Genomic DNA, 16959 nt, shown 5'->3' with positions numbered 1-16959 from the left:
GGAGCAGCCCTGTTGTCCTGGCGACCGTCCCTCGGCCCCACGCGGCAGCAGCAAGCGGTCTGGGCCTGGTAGTGACTTACGCCCGGGCCGAGAATCCCTGATCATGACCACATCCGCCCACCCGTCCCTTTCTCGGCCCGTGGGCGACGGATTGCTTGACACTGAGAAGAACTCAGGGGAGGCGGAGAACACCTACATTCTGAGGCCCATTTTCCAGCAAAGGCGGGTAGCGGATGGGATGTGGCAGGGGCGACCTCGAGAGGGCTGGGTCCGCCTAGCACAGGTCGTCTGGGAGCCTAACGGCCGGAAAGGGGCGCGTGGGCCGAGACCCGGGCCTCCAGGGTTGGGAAGGGAGGGGCAGGGTGGGGGCCGGAGAGGACGGAGGGGCGGGGAGGAGCTGTGGGTCGCGGGGACGCTGCTGTTCTGGCGTTCCAACTCTTCTCCGGCAGCAGGGGACAGCAGAGGACTGGCTGCACCTTTGCAGAGTTAGGTCTCCTGCAAACAGGCTGGCGCAGCCGGAATGGTTGACACCTAGGGGATCCAGGACACACGCAAGGGAAAAGGAGATGGACCGAGAGAGGCAAAACACCAGCGGCTTACGAGGAACGCGGTTCATTGGTGTTTTGAGGGTTACCGTGTGCACAGCTGTGCCAGAATGCACTTAAACTCCTGGCACCCGATCGGTGTACAAAGTCCTTCCTATGTACTGCCCAGATGCTCTTAGACAGTATTAGCTTGCCGGAAGAGGGCAGTCAGCTAAGTCTGCAGGATCCATGGCTAATCACTAATTTTTATCATCTTCACGAGAAAGACATTTTTAAAGAATTTCCCAAGCCCTTTTTCTGTTGTTGGAAACCATATTGCCGAATTTCATTCTTAGCAAATGTAGTGTTGGAAACCAGGAACTTTGGTTACATGTGATTGAAAAAAATTCGTGTAGGGGCTGGGTTTGTACCTCAATGGTAGAGTGCTTGCCCAGCATGTGTGAGGCACTGGGTTCGATTCTCAGCACCACATATAAATAAATAAAATAAAGGTCCATTGACAACTAAATTTTTTTTTCAAAATTATGTAGTAATTTGTTATTGGGTAAAATGGACAGTGTTTTCAGTTATTCCAGTAAAGTATTCTACATGCATAGAATGGCATTAAGAGGGGTTTCTGTTGTAAAACAGTGCAGAACAGGATTAACAAAAAATATGTATTATGTAGGAATAATCCTATGAGTTTATGTGTGACATGTCTGAAGAAAACCTTAACATTTTATCAAGAATTAAAAAAGCCTGCTGGGGATATAGCTCAGTTAGTAGAGTGCATGCACAAGGCCCTGGGTTCAATCCCCAGCACCACAAAAAAAAAAAAAAAAAAAAAAAAAAAAAAAACTGAAGGGAGGAGCCAAATACAGTGTGTTTGTTAAGAAGACAACCACATTTTGGACAGAGCAAATCTTGTGTGTGTGTACACATGTTCACTGGGGACTGAACCCCTGTCCTCCTTCATGCTTAGCAGGCATTCTACCTCTGAGCAACACTTCTAGCCCCCAAATCTTGGAAATTTGATGATTTTGAATTTCACCTGTGCAAATGAGAAGGCAAGAAAGCAAAGGAAATATATTAAAAAGTAATGAGGGGACACTAGTGCTACTGAATATTAAACTTTATAATAAGCTGAAAACTTTAAACATTTTGATAACTTGGCACTTGATAGATAAACTGATGGAATATACAATTCTAAAAAGGACCTAGTGTTTTAATATATAATAAACTCAAGCAACTTGCTAATTGTATTATTAGGCTGGTGAAATTAAAGGAGGCCTTTTTTCTTTTCCCTGTCTTCATTTATCCAATAATCTTTTTTTTTTTTTTCCAAAAACTATCCATTTAAGCCAGGTGTGGTGGTACATGACTATAATCCCAGTGATTTGGGAATCTGAGACAAACTTTAGAATCACAAGTTCAATGCCAGCCTCAGCAACTTTATTAAGACCCCGTCTAAAAATAAAAAAGTAAAAAGGGGAGGGGATATAGCTCAGTAGTAGAGCACCTCTGGGTTCAAATCTCCAGTACCAAACAAAACAAACAAACAAACAAACAAAATCAGCAGGGCACAGTGTGCAGGCCTATAATCCCAGTGGCTCAGAAGACTATAGCAGGAGGATCTTGAGTTCAAAGCCAGCCTCAGCAAAAGCGAAATGCTAAACAACTCAGTGAGACCCTGTCTCTAAATAAAATACAAAATAGGGCTGGGGATGTGGCTCTGTGGTCTAGTGACCCTGAGTTCAATCCCATACCAAAAATAAACAAATAAAAGAAACAAAAAACAAAACAACAACAACAAAAACCAACCCCCTCCCATTTATTTAGTATCTATTATGTGCTGGGCATTGTTACAGGAAAAGGGAGTATAACTGAAAAAAACAGACAAATAATCTCTACTCTCATGGATTTTATGTCTAGCAGAGTTGAAGGACAATAAATAAGAAATACAAAAGTAAAGTATATAATGTATCAGAGGGTAACCCGGTAACAATTGCCAGGAAGGGACAGAGGGTGCTTTGAAGTTTGTTGAGTGTAGCTAGGAAGGTTGACTTTTGAATAAAGACTTTTAAGAAGTAAGGGAGGGAGAAAAAAAAAAAAGGAAGTGATGGAAGGCTGGGGTTGTGGCTCAGTAGTAGAGCCTTGCCTAGCATGTGTGAGGCCCTGGGTTTGATTCTCAGCACCGCATATAAATAAAATAAAGTTATTGTGTCCATATACAGCTAAAAATAAAAAGAAGTATGGGAGCTAGACATGCTTGTATAGGGAGGAATTAAACTTTGGGCAGAGATAATGGCAATTATAGAGGCACAAAGCTTTGTATGCCTGGTATGGTTAAAGAACTAGGAAAGCGGGTGGGGACTGTGGCTCAGTGGTAGAGCGCTTGCCAAGTACATGTGAGACACTGGGTTTGATCCTCAGCACCACATAAAAATAAATTAAATGTATTGTGTTGATCTACAACTAAATAATTTTTTAAATGTTAAAAAAAAAATAAAAGAACATAAGGAAGGCCAGTGTGGCCTGAGTACAGAAGTATGCAAAAAGTACTAGAAAACAAAGTCAGAAAATTTGTTGTGGTAGATCACATGATACCTTATAGGTTAGAGTGAAGACACTGGCCTTTACTGAGTGAATTATCCAGGCAAAAGATAATGGAAATAGTAGTTTGGAACAAGATGGTGGTGATGGGGTGGTAAGAGTGATTGAATTTTAGATTATTTTGAAGGTAGAATAGATAAGATTTTCTCACCAACAAGACTGGAAGACTAGAGTTCCGATTGACTGAGATGGGAAAAACCATAAGAGACCTAGTCTATGGAGAGGAGAAACTCAATACTGAATGAATTTAATTTGAATTTCTGGGCTGGGAATATAGCTCAGTTGGTAGAGTGCTTGCTTTGCATGCACCAGGCTCTGGGTTCAATATCCAGCATCACCAAAAAAAAAAAAAAAAAAAAAAATTGCTTATTAGACATTGGAATATTTGTTGATCTGAGGTTCAGGGATAGTCTAGGCTATAGAGAGAAATTTGGGATATGACTTGTTATATTAATTTGTTTCTATTACTTTTATAATGAAAAAATATGAGAAAGCAGGACTAAAAAAAAAAGAAAAAAAAAAAACCTGGGGAAGTTGAAGTGTGAAGGCAAGTTGGGATTTTGGAGTTACCAATTAGATGTTCTCAAATTTTTCATTTAGGTTCAGACCCTCTGTGGTTAAAGACTGTATCCACACTGTGCTCAAGGAGGAACTGACAAATGCTGAATATATTCCAGAAGAAATGTCTCAGCTCACAAAACATTTATCAGAAAATATTAAAGATAAATTAAAAGGTAAGAGTGTAATAACTGGAAATGACGTATTATCTTCAAGCATTCAGTTTTACCCATTTGTTTTCTTTCCCATCTTTAAACAAGGGATATAAGCTGTGGATTCTATTAAAGACAATTTTTTCTTCAGTATCTAGTCTTCTATAATTATTTGGTGACTTTTGCAGATGGTGGAAAAGAGTAGAGATGTGAAATAAAACATTGTAGGGAACCACTGCCCTAGAAATTTAAGAATTCAAAAAGGCCAGGAATTAAGGGTGACTTTCTCCCATAATTCCTGTTTTTGTTTTTTTTTCCCATTAATCTATCAATTTCTTAGTCTGGCATTCAGTACCCTCCAAGGCTGTCCTCAGTCCATTTCTTCAGCTGAATCCTTTACCACTTATATTACTCAACCTTCCACTCCTGCCAAACCCTACATCTGCAGAGTGTATTTTGCCCTTTTCCCACCTTGTCCTCTTTGTCTTTCTTTTGTTCATAATGTTAACAAAAACATTATTATGCTGTTACTATTAATGCTATATCATCTAAAAAGTTCTTTATTTCTAGCTGCTCTTTTTTTAAATTAATTTTTTTATTTATATATGACAGTGGAATGCATTACAATTCTTATTACACATATAGAGCACAATTTTTCACATTTCCCGTTGTATACAAAGTATATTCACACCAATTGTGTCTTCATACATGTACTTTAGTTAATAATGTCCATCACAAACTTAAAAACAGCATATTACAGAGACAGAGCCACATCAATGTTTATAGCAGCACAATTCACAATATCTATCTGCTCTTTTTAAAAGGAAGGAATGTCTTTCTGAAAGTAATTTATGTTCATTATAACAATTCTGGACCATACAGAAAAGTATACTTAAAGTTTTAGAAAATTACATGAAATTTTATTATCCAAAAGTAATTATCATTTACTATTTTGGTGTATTTTCTTCTTTTCCTGGGTTTGTTTTAGCTTTTAGAAATGAAAAAATATAGCCAGGTATGGTGGCACATGCCTGTAATGCTAGCAAGGTTGAGGCAGGAGGATCACAAGTTTGAGGCCAGCCCTACGCAACTGCGTGAGATCCTATGTAAAAATAAAAAAATTAAAAGGGCAGGTAATATAGTTTTCAGTGGTAGAATGCTTCCCTAGCCTGTGTGAGGCCCTGGGTTTAATTCCCAGTATTCCTTGCCCCAAATATATAGAAAAGCACAAAGAAGAAAATAGTAATCCTATATATTTCTTTCACTCAGAATTCACTACTATTAGTATATTAGCATTTTTGTTTTCTGACTTGTTAATGAAAATTCAGTTAAAATTATAGTAAAAACAAGATATATGCTCATTATAAAAATTTAAACACTGTAGAATAGTAAATAAAAGAAAAATCACCCCATAGAGCCGGGTGCGGGGCTGGTGTAGAGCATATGCTTAGCATATGTTGGGTTTATCCACAATCTGGGGAGAGAGAAAGTGGGAGGGGGGAAATACCCAAGTGTCACTACCTACACTTAGGCAAACATCATAGCAACCTCTTTTCTGGGTATATACATATAGATCCTTTAGTAACAAAGGGATACTGAAGATCTATTTCCCGTAGTCGTATAGTATTGATTCTATATTTATATGGAATGATTGTTCACTATTTAGTCCTTTTTTCATACTTTCATTGCCAGGTTCTTTATTTTGGTTCAAATTTACCTGATGAGATTTTGTCAGTTTTTTTTTTCAGGAGGGTCTCATAAATGCTGTATATTTCTTGTACTTTTTTATGTTTGAGATATCTGCCTTTTGTCTTTAAACTAGAATATGCTTTGTAGGATTTATTTATTTGTTTGTTTGTTTATTTATTTATTTATATATCCTTTGTGTATTTTAGCACATTTTACCTTTGAAACAAATTTTGTACAGTGTCAATGTATCTCTGAGTAGTTGAACAGTGATTTAAAACAAAAAAAAAAAGCTAAGTATATACCTAAGCCATAAGGTTTCATGCCATTATCATCTGACTATTGAAGAAAAAAGACCTGAATTATAATAACACATCTCAGCAAAATTTTCCAATTCAAATTAAAAGAGCTTCAATTTACAAATCTTTTTTTTTTTTTTTTTTTGAGAGAGAGAGAATTTTAATATTTATTTTTTAGTTCTCGGAGGACACAACATCTTTGTTTGTATGTGATGCTGAGGATCGAACCCAGGCCGCATGCATGCCAGGCGAACGTGCTACCGCTTGAGCCACATCCCCAGCCCTCAATTTATAAATCTTTTGAAAGGGCAATATTAATGCAATTCACATCAGAACATCCAGTTAATACAATTAACAACAAACCACAATTTTGCTATATGGTAGAACTTTCTACTGGTCTTTCAATTCCTTCAGCCTTCTGATTGCAGACTTGACTGTGACGGCAGAAGTGGTGTTGTAGGTCCAGGCACCACCAGCCACTGTTTTCATGCAGGAACCACAGTGCCAGATCCCCATAGCCTGTCTCTTCATCTTGGTTTTGCCACAGAAGGAACATGTGTATTTGGCGTGCTGGCTGATTTCAATTTTCTTCACCATTTTCCAGAGGGAGGCACCGTAGCGGGTCCCATATTTACTGACGATTCTGACGTTCTTAGTGTGTTTAGCCTGTTGCCATGACTTAGCCCTGAGACTGAAGAGCAGATTTATTTATTAATTTTGCAATGCTGGGGATTGAACCAAGGGCCTTAAGCATGCTAGGCAAGTACTCTACCAAGTTACTCTGTAGCCTGTATGAATATTTTTGGGGTAATAATTTATTTTCTTGACTCTAGTGTACTTTTCTTCATTGCCTTCTGGCAATGAATGTTAACCCATTATATTCCAAGTTTTCAATTCTGTGAATATTTCAGCAAAATTGGCACAGGTGTATTAAAGTAGGTTAGAAATCATAATCTGAAGCTTATATATATTATTATATTAATGTTATAATTATAGCATAATTATGTTCTCATTATTTAATTATACTATATATTATATAATTATATTGTATATTACATACTATAAGTTTTTGGGGTTTTTTTTGCTGTTGTTTGTTTGTTTTTATGTGGTGCTGAGGATTGAACCCAGGGCCTCGTGCATGCAAGGCAAGCACTCTACCAACTGAGCTATGTCCCCAGCCCTACTGTAAGTTTTTATAGGTGTTCCACATCTGGGACAATGAAACATAAGGGTTAATTGTCTGTGGATAAATCTGAAGCCAATTTGATGTTGTCTGCTTAAAGATGCCTATCCTTAGTTTTTATGCTCTAGGGTCTGGGTTGGTAGTTGGCAGATTTCATTTTTCCATATTGGAAGAATTTTCTTTCATCTCTGAATACATTTTATGTTCCATTATTTATATTCTCTTGTTCAGGATACCAAGTGTTCTTATATTGACTCATCTTTGCTTTCCATGTCTATTAGCTTTATTCCTCTGGCATAATTTCTTCCTTTTTTACTGTCATTTTTACTTGTGATTACGTTAAGGCAGTAATTTAGTTTTCATTTGTGTCTTCTTTATTTCCATTTTGACTTGTTGTTGTTTTTGATACTAGAGATCAAATCCAGGGGTGCTTGATCACTGAGCCACATCCCCAGCCCTTTTTATTTTTCGAGACAGACCTCGCTAAGTTGTTGAGGCCCTCACTATGTTGCTGTGGCTGGATTTGAACTTGTGGTCTTTCTGTCTCAGCCTCCAGGCTGCTGGGATTACAGGCAAGTGCCATTGTACCAGTATTTTTTGAGACAGTCTTACTAAATTGCTAAAGGCCTTGCAAAGTTGCTGATGCTGGCATTGAATTTACGATCTTCCTGCATCAACCTCCCAAAACTCTGGGATTACAGGCATGCCCCACTGTGCCTGGCTCTTTTACTACTTTGAATTTATTAGTTCTACAAAGACATTATTTGAATATTGGTTGTGTAAGAATTGTTTCTTTCCTAGGATGTTATCTTCCCTTTCATCTCTTTTCATTGTTTTATAATGTGATTGAGTTCTTATTTCATTGAATGTATAAACTTGCATTGTTTTATGTAAATTAATTATGAGGAATTTCTCTTCGTTCTTATTTATATTATCTACTAGGTTGAATTTTTTAATCTCTTATACAGTGTCTTTCACAGTGTGTTATTCTTTTGTTTTTGCCATTGTATCATTACATATTGCTATTCAGTTTCTTTTTTTGTTCTGCCTATATATCATAATTGCTCAGATATGGTATGGGTGTTTTTTTTTTTTCAAGTTCTCTTTCTAGCATATGAGAGTATTTTATTTTTCTCTTAGAACTGTGATTTGATATCCTAGCCATATTTCTATAGCATAAGGAATTCAGTAGAGAAAGGAGAAAGCTCATCTGAATGTGCAACATTTTTAAAGAATAACTTGGCCTGCCAGGAATGGTGGTGCGTGTCTGTAATCCTAGAGACTCAGGAGGCTGATGCAGGAGGATTGAAAGTTCAAGGCTAGCCTGGGCAATTTAGGAAGACACTGTCTTAAAATAAAAAAATTCAAAGGGCTGGGAAATGTAGCTCAGAGGTAGAGTGCCCCTGGGTTCAATTCCTAGTATGAAAAACAAAAACAATATAAAACAGACAAAAAACTTGGGCTTTATATTCTAAGATTTTTGTTTAATATTCTGAATTAGGAGGTTACTTGTATTCAGGTTGTTTGCCCAACTTAATATATAATCCTGGAGACTTTATTTTCACCAAAGAGAGTTGGCCTGTTTGTTGCCCATTTCCCTCCCTTCTTTTCTTTTCTTTCTTTCTTCTTCTTTTTAAAAAATTCTTCTATCGGGCTGGGGATGTGGCTCAAGCGGTAGCGCGCTCGCCTGGCATGCGTGCGGCCCGGGTTCGATCCTCAGCACCACATACCAACAAAGATGTTGTGTCCGCCGAGAACTAAAAAATAAATATTAAAAAAAAATTCTCTCTCTCTCTCTCTCTCTCTCTCTCTCTCTCTCTCTCTCTCTCTCTCTCCTCTCTCACTCTCTCTTTAAAAAAAAAAAAAATTCTTCTATCCCCTGCTCAGAAGAGTAGGAAGATAGAGGTGCCCTTCAGTTTTCTTCTGTCCAGATTTGGCATTAGTGAGAATTTTCAGGGTTTTATTTCTTTAGCAGTACAGTTGATGGGGCAGGAAGTTGAGGGTTGTGCTGGTCACTCCAATATACCCCCAAATCTTCTTATTGCTTTTCTTTCCTACCTTACTGAACAGCTTACAGTTTGCTGGAGAACCTGGGTTCTCATTCCTTTGCAAAAGCTATTCCCTCTTCAAAAAATGGAGAAAGATTGTTGACTTGGTCAATTCTCACTCATCCTTCAAGACTCATCTCATTTATTATCACACTGCCCATGAAGTCTTTTCCAGTTATCTCTTCCCAGCTGCGTGCTCTTTATGTACCTTATACCTGCTACTCCTGAAGTTAATGGCATATTGTATTTTCATGTTATTTTTCTGTCTGCCTTCAAGTTCTTTACTATTATTAGTAAAGTATTTTATTTACCTCTGTAACTTGAAGGCCTAGCTTAGTACCTGACTTAGAGTAGGGAAAAAAAGGAAGCTAAGCTTTATTGAGAGACCATTATGTGCTAATACTATTCTAGATGCTTTATGTATTTTTATACCTTATCTCACCTAACTTTATAGGTATCCTGGAGGTAGGTAATATTATTCCACTTAACAGATGAGAGGAACTTAAACTGAAAAGTTACATAAGTTCTCTAAGGTTATGGTCTTGGTTAATTTTATAGTTAAGATCTATCTTCAGGTCCCTCTGACTCACAAGCTTAACATTATACTCATTAAGTACTAGTGAACTGAATATTTAGGTCCATTCTGGACAAATTTGCCTTAAATAAGTAATTTTCCACAGAATTGCTTATAGATAACTTTCTTATTTTTTCTTTTTAGAAATGGGATTTGACCGATATAAAATGGTGGTACAAGTAGTGATTGGAGAACAAAGAGGTGAAGGAGTATTGTGAGTAGTTGATTTTTTTCTTCTTGTTTTTATTCATCTGTTTCTTATGAGGTATTCTTCCTCTTGAAAACTCAGTTAGATTGTATCTTTGCAAGAATGAGAAGAAAGGACAGTGTAACAAAATGCAGCTGTGAACTAAAGAGGTCCTGGAACTAGAGAGTAAGGTCCAGTCTAGATGAGCTCCATAGGGTAACTCATTCTTCATAGTATCTATAGGCTAGTAAATCTTTTAGGGTTTATGTATACATGCCTCCATATACAACATGGGATTATGGATACATATTTCCTACCATATTCCTCATTGCCAACATTTTGACATTTTTACTTTCATAAATATTTAATTGAGATGATCTTCTTATTAGCCAATCTACTAGCTCTTGTTCTTGGCCTTGGCTTCTGTTCTTAAAAGTCACTCCATTTTTTTTTTTTTTTTTTTGGCCCTGGTGTCAGTTATCTAACTTGTTTCTCTGTCTGCGTATTTTCTTTTCTTCACTGGCTCCTTTCTCCCTTATATCCCAGTTGTGAGCTCTCTACAAGGTTCAGTTCTTTTTTTTTTTTTTAAGAGAGAGAGGGACACACAGAGAGAGAATTTTAATATTTATTTATTTATTTTTTAGTTTTCGGCAGACACAACATCTTTGTTTGTATGTGGTGCTGAGGATCGAACCCGGGCTGCAAGCATGCCAGGCAAGCGCCCTACTGCTTGAGCCACATCCCCAGCCTTATATTCTTGGTGCTTTTATAGTGAGCTCATTCATTTTCATGATCTCAAACTCTCATTTCATTATTATTAATTCCAAAATCTGTTGCTTGTATTTTCCTATGCTTAAGTATTAATCCTCCATCTTCCTTTATAAATAGTGTCAAATGCAGGATTTTCTAAGAAAGTACATTATTACATATTTTGTAAGAAGGTATTGGAATTAAATGAATTAAAAAATACCTGTGGGCCGGGGCTGCACTCAGTGGTAAAAGTGCTTGCCTCACATGTGTGAGGCACTGGGTTTGATCCTCAGCACCACATAAAAATAAATCAAGATATTGTGTATCCATCTACAACTAAAAAAATATTTTAAAAATATCTTATAGGGCTGGGGATGTGGCTCAAGCGGTAGCATGCTCGCCTGGCATGCGTGTGGCCGGGGTTCAATCCTCAGCACCACATACAAACAAAGATGTTATGTCCACCGAAAACTAAAAAATAAATATTAAAAAATTCTCTCTCTCTCTCTCTCTCTCTCTCTCTCTCTTTCTAAAATAAATAAATAAAAAATAAAAAATATCTTATAGATATTATCACTGAGAATTTTTGCCATATAATATTAGATCTGGAAGGTACTGTAAATACTAGTGTCCTTATTTTATGGATGCCACTTCCGCACAATTTGCCCCAAAATATATATCTGGCTAGTGTCAGTGTTATTAATAGAGCTCGATCTTCTGATTCCTTCCCTTGACAGGGGAGTTAATCCCCAGTAACTGCCTCGAAAATGCCTGAAAGCACTAAGATTAGTGAGTATAATGACTGGCACAAAGTAAGCACTTAGTAAATGTTAATGATGATGAATCATATTCATACATTTCATAAAAATGTAAAACATCTGTAATTACTTTTTTCACATAACATTATATTGTGAATATTTTTTGCAGAACATCTCTTTAGCGACTACACAGAATTTCATTGCCAGGAAATACCATCATTTCATTTACCAATCCGGTCCTAATGGGCATTTGTTTACATTTTTTTCCAGGGATTGAACTCAGGGGCACTCGACCACTGAGCCACATCCCCAGCCCTATTTTGTATTTTATTTAGAGACAGGGTCTCACTGAGTTACTTAGCGTCTCTCTTTTGTTGAGGCTGGTTTTGAACTCACAATCCTCTTGCCTTAGCCTCCTGAGCTGCTGGGATTACCAATGTGAACCATTGATTTTTATTTTGACTAACATTTTTTTCTTATCTAAGAATTTGGGGGAGGGGGATAAAATGGCCAATTTGATAATTTAGAGGAAGCATAGCATTCTATAGAGATAATACTAGATTTAGTTGGAAGACTGAATTCTATTTCAGTTTGCCTCTTTCTTTTATGGAACTCTATAAAATCATCAGGTTGAGCTAACTGATCTGTTGGGCCCTTCACAGACCTCCTTCTCCCATACGTGCAGGAATTAAGACCATTAAAAGTTACACACAAGTATTTTAGTTGATGTAATCAATAGCAGAGCCCCACCCAGAGTACCAAAGACTTCAAGATATCAACCCCTGCAATTGTCAGGCAGTCAGTTGCTAAAGCCCCTGGGCTGGTCAGCCATAGCTGCAAGCAGCCTCACCTATGAATCATGTCTCTTCAAGGTATGCAGCATACTTTGCTGTACAAATACAATTTTCTTTGTGCACTAACCTGTGAAAAGGTTGGGAAGCACCAATTCAGAACAATGTGTGAAGGGTTGGGGATATAAGCTTAGTGGTAGAGCTCATGTCTAGTATGTGTGAGACCCTGGGTTCAATCCTCAGCACAATTAAAAAAAAAAAAAAAAGAGTATGAAAGAAAGCTTTTGCTTTTGGCAAATAGGTGTAGTTCAGATCCTTGTTATAGTGTTGATAATTTCTTGATCTTTGATTTTTTTAGTATGGCTGCTCGATGTTTCTGGGATGCTGACACTGACAACTACACTTATGATGTTTTCATGAATGTAAGTCTATTTGGAAACCTCTTTTCCTTTCCAGGATCAGTTGGGCATTCCAAATCAAATTAAGTACATTCATTAGGATCAGAGAACACTTTAATTTTAGACATTTGTCTTAAACTTCTTTTAGATGAGATGATTTTATTGTTAGTTTTTGTGTTAGTAAAGTAGAAACCTAGCATGCTGCTTATAGGCAAGGAGACTTGTATGTATACAGCTCAATGACAGCTGCTTGTGTAGTGCTTATGTGAGGCCCTGGATTCAATCCCCAACATGGAAAAGACAGGTGGGGGGGAATAGGTAGGTAAAAATTATTATATTATTTTTAGCTACATGACTTATACACCCTTGTATTCTGAAATCCAATTCTGACAATCCTTATTGAAGTAATAAATGATAACTAAAGATTTTAATTATATATTTGTTTATTTGAACAAGTCCACTTTGCTAAAGAATTTTGAATGGTGGGGATTCTACAAGCAAAGATGATTTTTCTTTCAGTTATAAAATTGGTTTATCTTAAAACCATTAATTTTTTTTTTCAGTTTTGGGTGGAAACAATACGTTTATTTCATTTATTTATTTTTATTTGGTGCTGAGAATTGAACACAGTGCCTCACACTTGCTAGGCAAGAGCTGTAACACTGAGCCACAACCCCAGCCCTTAAAACTATTTCTTAAAACAGAAAAAAATGAGCAATTTTAAAAAAGAGGTTTCTTTAAACATTGGTGAGTTATTGGCATAAGTGTTTTGTGCAGTTTAATTATATGCTGTTATTTTTCACCTGCTTCCAGAAATGATCCAATCCTCTGATGCTCCCAGGATTGGAGCATCAGAGGATTGGATCAGTCAGAGTTAGAGTAGAATAGAAACTGGACTGAATAAATTAGGAATGAGGAGTTTTATTTCCAACTGTGTCACTTTCCAATTGTATAGCTTTAGGTAAGTCATTGGATTTTTCTGAGACTATATTTAGACTATCAGGAAGTAGATGTTCCTAAAGACTGGCTGTGACTGCCTAAGAATAATTTGGGGAACTAGTTTAAAATATAGATGCCAGGGCCCTGCTCAAGTAGATTCTGATCAAATAAGCCAGACAATGGATCAGTAAATCTGAATTTTTTAAAAAAATTCCTCACATGCTTCTGCTGATTACCAGGTTTTTAGAAAAATGTTGGTTCGTGAGGGACAGGAAATTAATAGGTCCTTCACCACAGATAGCACTGTTGTAGAACACAGCTTGAAGATATCCAAAAGAATTTTGATTTTGTTTAATACCCAGGTACTTGAGTTTAGATTATTTTTCTCCCATCACTACCACGCTGCAGGTGAAGTTGGTAGATCAGAAATTGCTAAGGCAGGAGGAACTCCTGTAATAAGTACCTAAAAAATGTTTTAATGAGTTGAACTGGGCTTTGGAAAGCATTCTAAGAAGATAAGTGAATTTTTATCAGTTAAGGAGAAACACCCAGAGACCATTTCCTTATCTAGAATTTATGTCAAAGTGCTGATATTCTTATTATCAGGGATAGTATACTATAGTTACTTGAGTTAGGTAACACATGTGCTCCAAGAACTTAAAAGCATTTCATACATTATTTTACTTTGGGTATAATTATTCATTATGCAAAATAATTAATCATTACCTAAAGTTCATTAGTTCACATTTAATTCTTCATTCAAATCTAATTCTTTCCCATCAAATCCTTTTAGTAAGCAATTTTGTAGTTACTCAGAGGCAAGAAACTTTATAGGTATACTTTAGAAACTTGGAAAGTTTTTTTTTGGGGGGGGGGTACTGGGGATTGAACCTGGGGTGCTTAATCAGTGAGCCACATCCCCAGCCCATTTTTATATTTTATGTAGAGTCAGGGTCTCACTGAGTTGCTTAGGACCTCACTAAGTTGCTGAGTCTGGCTTTGAACTCATGATCCTCCTGCCTCAGCCTCCTGAGCCGTTGGGATTACAAGTGTGTGCCACTGCACCCAGCCCATTTTTTTAATTGAAGGGAAGAATTGAGACTGAAAATGGACAGAGATCTGATATGTGTTAATTTCAATTGCCTGTGCTGCCCTTATTACCTTATTAGCACTATCATTCTGAATTTCTCTGTTTTCTGATTTCTTTTTTTAGGACAGTTTATTCTGTGTTGTAGCAGCATTTGGGTGTTTCTACTATTGAATCTTTGAAAAAGCTGGCAAAAGATGACCATGAAGAAATCTGACATTTTTTTTTATTCTGTTAAGTATCTTGACAAAATAAAGATAAGCTGTTAGTTTGTCAACTTGATCTGTTGTGTTTTAGGCTTTATATTTTTAATGTTTTGATTTTGTATAATGTTCTTATTACATTTGGAAAGCAGTGAAAAAAAACCCATTTTTGTTATTCAAAGATAACCAACTGTAAATATTTTATATTTTCTACCAGTGGTTTTTTTTTTTTTAATTTGCAGGTTTTTTAAAAAAAAAAAAAACAGATATAAAATTAATAGGTCCTTCACCACAGATAGCACTGTTGTAGAACACAGCTTGAAGATATCCAAAAGAATTTTGATTTTGTTTAATACCCAGGTACTGATTTTTTAACTTCTTATAATGTCATGAATAGTTTTTATGTCATTTTATTTTCATTATGATTTTCAGAAGCATAATAGCTACATTCATTCCAGTAGGTTGTACTACTGTTGTTTTTTGCCATTTTTTGTAGTGACCGACTATTAATTTCTATTTTTTTTACTACTATAAAAATACAGAGATTAATTTATTTGTGCACTGAGCTTTCCCTATATTTTTTAAATTTTTTTTAGATGTTGTGGACTTTTATTTTGTTCATTTATTTATATGTGGTGCTAAGAATAGAACCCAGTGCCTGACACTTAGGCAAGTGCTCTACCACTGAGCCACAACCCCAGCCTCCCTATATTTTTAATTGTTGCATTTATCTCTCTCACCCAGTGTTTTTGCTCAAATATTGACATTCTTATTTACACAACCAATTAAACCCATGCTTACATCTCCAGGGTTTGTCCAGTGTCAGGGTATAAGAAATGTCAAACTCCCTTAAGGCTCGCTGACTAAGCTTCCTATGTTGGTTACTGTCCAAACACCTATTTTTTTCTTTTTGGTATTAGGATTGAACCCAGGGGTGCTTTAACACTGAGCTACATCCCCAGTCATTTTTATTTTTTGTTTTGAGTCAGGGTCTTGCTAAATTGCTAAGGGGGCCTTGAATTTGTCCTCCTCCTGTCTCAGCCCTCCTGAGTCGCTAGGATTACAGGAGTGTACCACTGTCCTTGGCTAAACAATCTTTGTAGTGATGTTCACCTTAGAAGCCCTGGAGTCTTCTGCAGCTAACTGTCCTTATTTGGGGTATTTTAGTTTATCAGCCATTTTCAAGTACCTACTTGAAATTCAAAAGGGAGAGGGTCAGTTTTAAATCCCTTTTCTCCATGGAGGCTAGTCGCACTCTTCTCAGCCACTTTAAAGTCAAGCATGTAGACTAAAGAAAAAAAAAAATCAGTAAATACATTAAAAAGTTCCTTTAGATATTTCTTCCATAACATTATGTATTCACTTGTCTTGATCTACAGAATCAAAAGGAATCTCTCCCATCCCACTCCACAAAGTTTTTTTTTTTTTTTTTTTTTTTTTAGTTGTAGGCGGACACAATACCTTTATTTTATTTATTTATTTTCATATGGTGCTGAGGCTCAAACCCAGTGCCTCACTCATTCACTCATGCCAGACGGAAGGTTCGTTTTTTTTTTTTTTTTTTTTTTACAAAAGGAAAATGCTTCTCTTCACAAACACCCTTGCTGCGTGTGTTTTCCTATCAGTGCTCTCCTTGCATTCACTCCACTCCAGCTCCAAGAACTTTCGGCTGATTCCTAAGGCTCATGTTTTAGTGAATCAACCTGGTCAAAAATAATAGGAAGAAAGAAGAGGAGGACTTGTCAGCGGACAAATTCTCCTTCCATCACCAAGGTGGTAAAGGGCGCAGAGTCTGGGTCACGAGTATGTGGTAAAAGGCGCAGCGTCTGAGCTACCAGTTTGTGGACGCTAAGGTGCCAGCGTGTCTGCCAGTAGGAAGGACCACCTTGGGTCGGGATGGGACAGCTAGGAGCCGCTGAGTAAGGCTTCTTGACCGACTGCAGAGAGTGTTAGTGTTACAGTGGGATGTGCACATCCACATCCCAGTAGGAGGGGGCATCTTCACTACACACACACACACACACACACACACACACACACACACACACGCGCGCGCGCGCGGCTTCCGGTGGAGGCTGACCCTTACTTAGCCACTCTTATCTCCTGCCCTCAGGTGTTTCTGCTCCCTCACTTCACTCCCGAGGGCCTCCGTGAAAGCGGAACTACTGTGTCAGCGGTCAGGGTTTCGGGGAGAAGTCGTGATCGGATT

The 16959-nt window shown here is 37.3% G+C and overlaps 2 protein-coding genes across 2 annotated transcripts; one reads left to right on the top strand and one right to left on the bottom strand.

Moving 5' to 3' along the window:
- The first annotated feature begins 8 nt into the window (after nucleotides 1–8).
- On the top strand, nucleotides 9–14829 carry Dynlt2b (dynein light chain Tctex-type 2B). Its single transcript, XM_026395919.2, has 5 exons — nucleotides 9–222; nucleotides 3738–3871; nucleotides 9782–9851; nucleotides 12482–12545; nucleotides 14674–14829. Exons 1-5 carry the CDS (start codon nucleotides 104–106, stop codon nucleotides 14719–14721), a joined length of 435 nt encoding a protein of 144 aa, XP_026251704.1. The 5' UTR covers nucleotides 9–103; the 3' UTR covers nucleotides 14722–14829.
- LOC144252796 (large ribosomal subunit protein eL43-like) lies at nucleotides 6223–16918 on the bottom strand. The gene is made up of 3 exons (XM_077794908.1): nucleotides 16837–16918; nucleotides 15944–16038; nucleotides 6223–6523 (listed from the first exon to the last, which is right to left on the bottom strand). The coding sequence occupies exons 2-3, from the start codon at nucleotides 15988–15990 to the stop codon at nucleotides 6223–6225; spliced, it is 348 nt and encodes a 115-aa protein (XP_077651034.1). The 5' UTR covers nucleotides 15991–16038; nucleotides 16837–16918.
- Nucleotides 16919–16959: the final 41 nt, after the last annotated feature.

Source organism: Urocitellus parryii, chromosome 2 (assembly GCF_045843805.1).
Source record: "Urocitellus parryii isolate mUroPar1 chromosome 2, mUroPar1.hap1, whole genome shotgun sequence".
In the NCBI taxonomy this organism is placed as follows: domain Eukaryota; kingdom Metazoa; phylum Chordata; class Mammalia; order Rodentia; family Sciuridae; genus Urocitellus; species Urocitellus parryii.
Note: the sequence above shows the minus strand (reverse complement) of the source record. Positions and strands in the feature narration are given on the sequence as shown.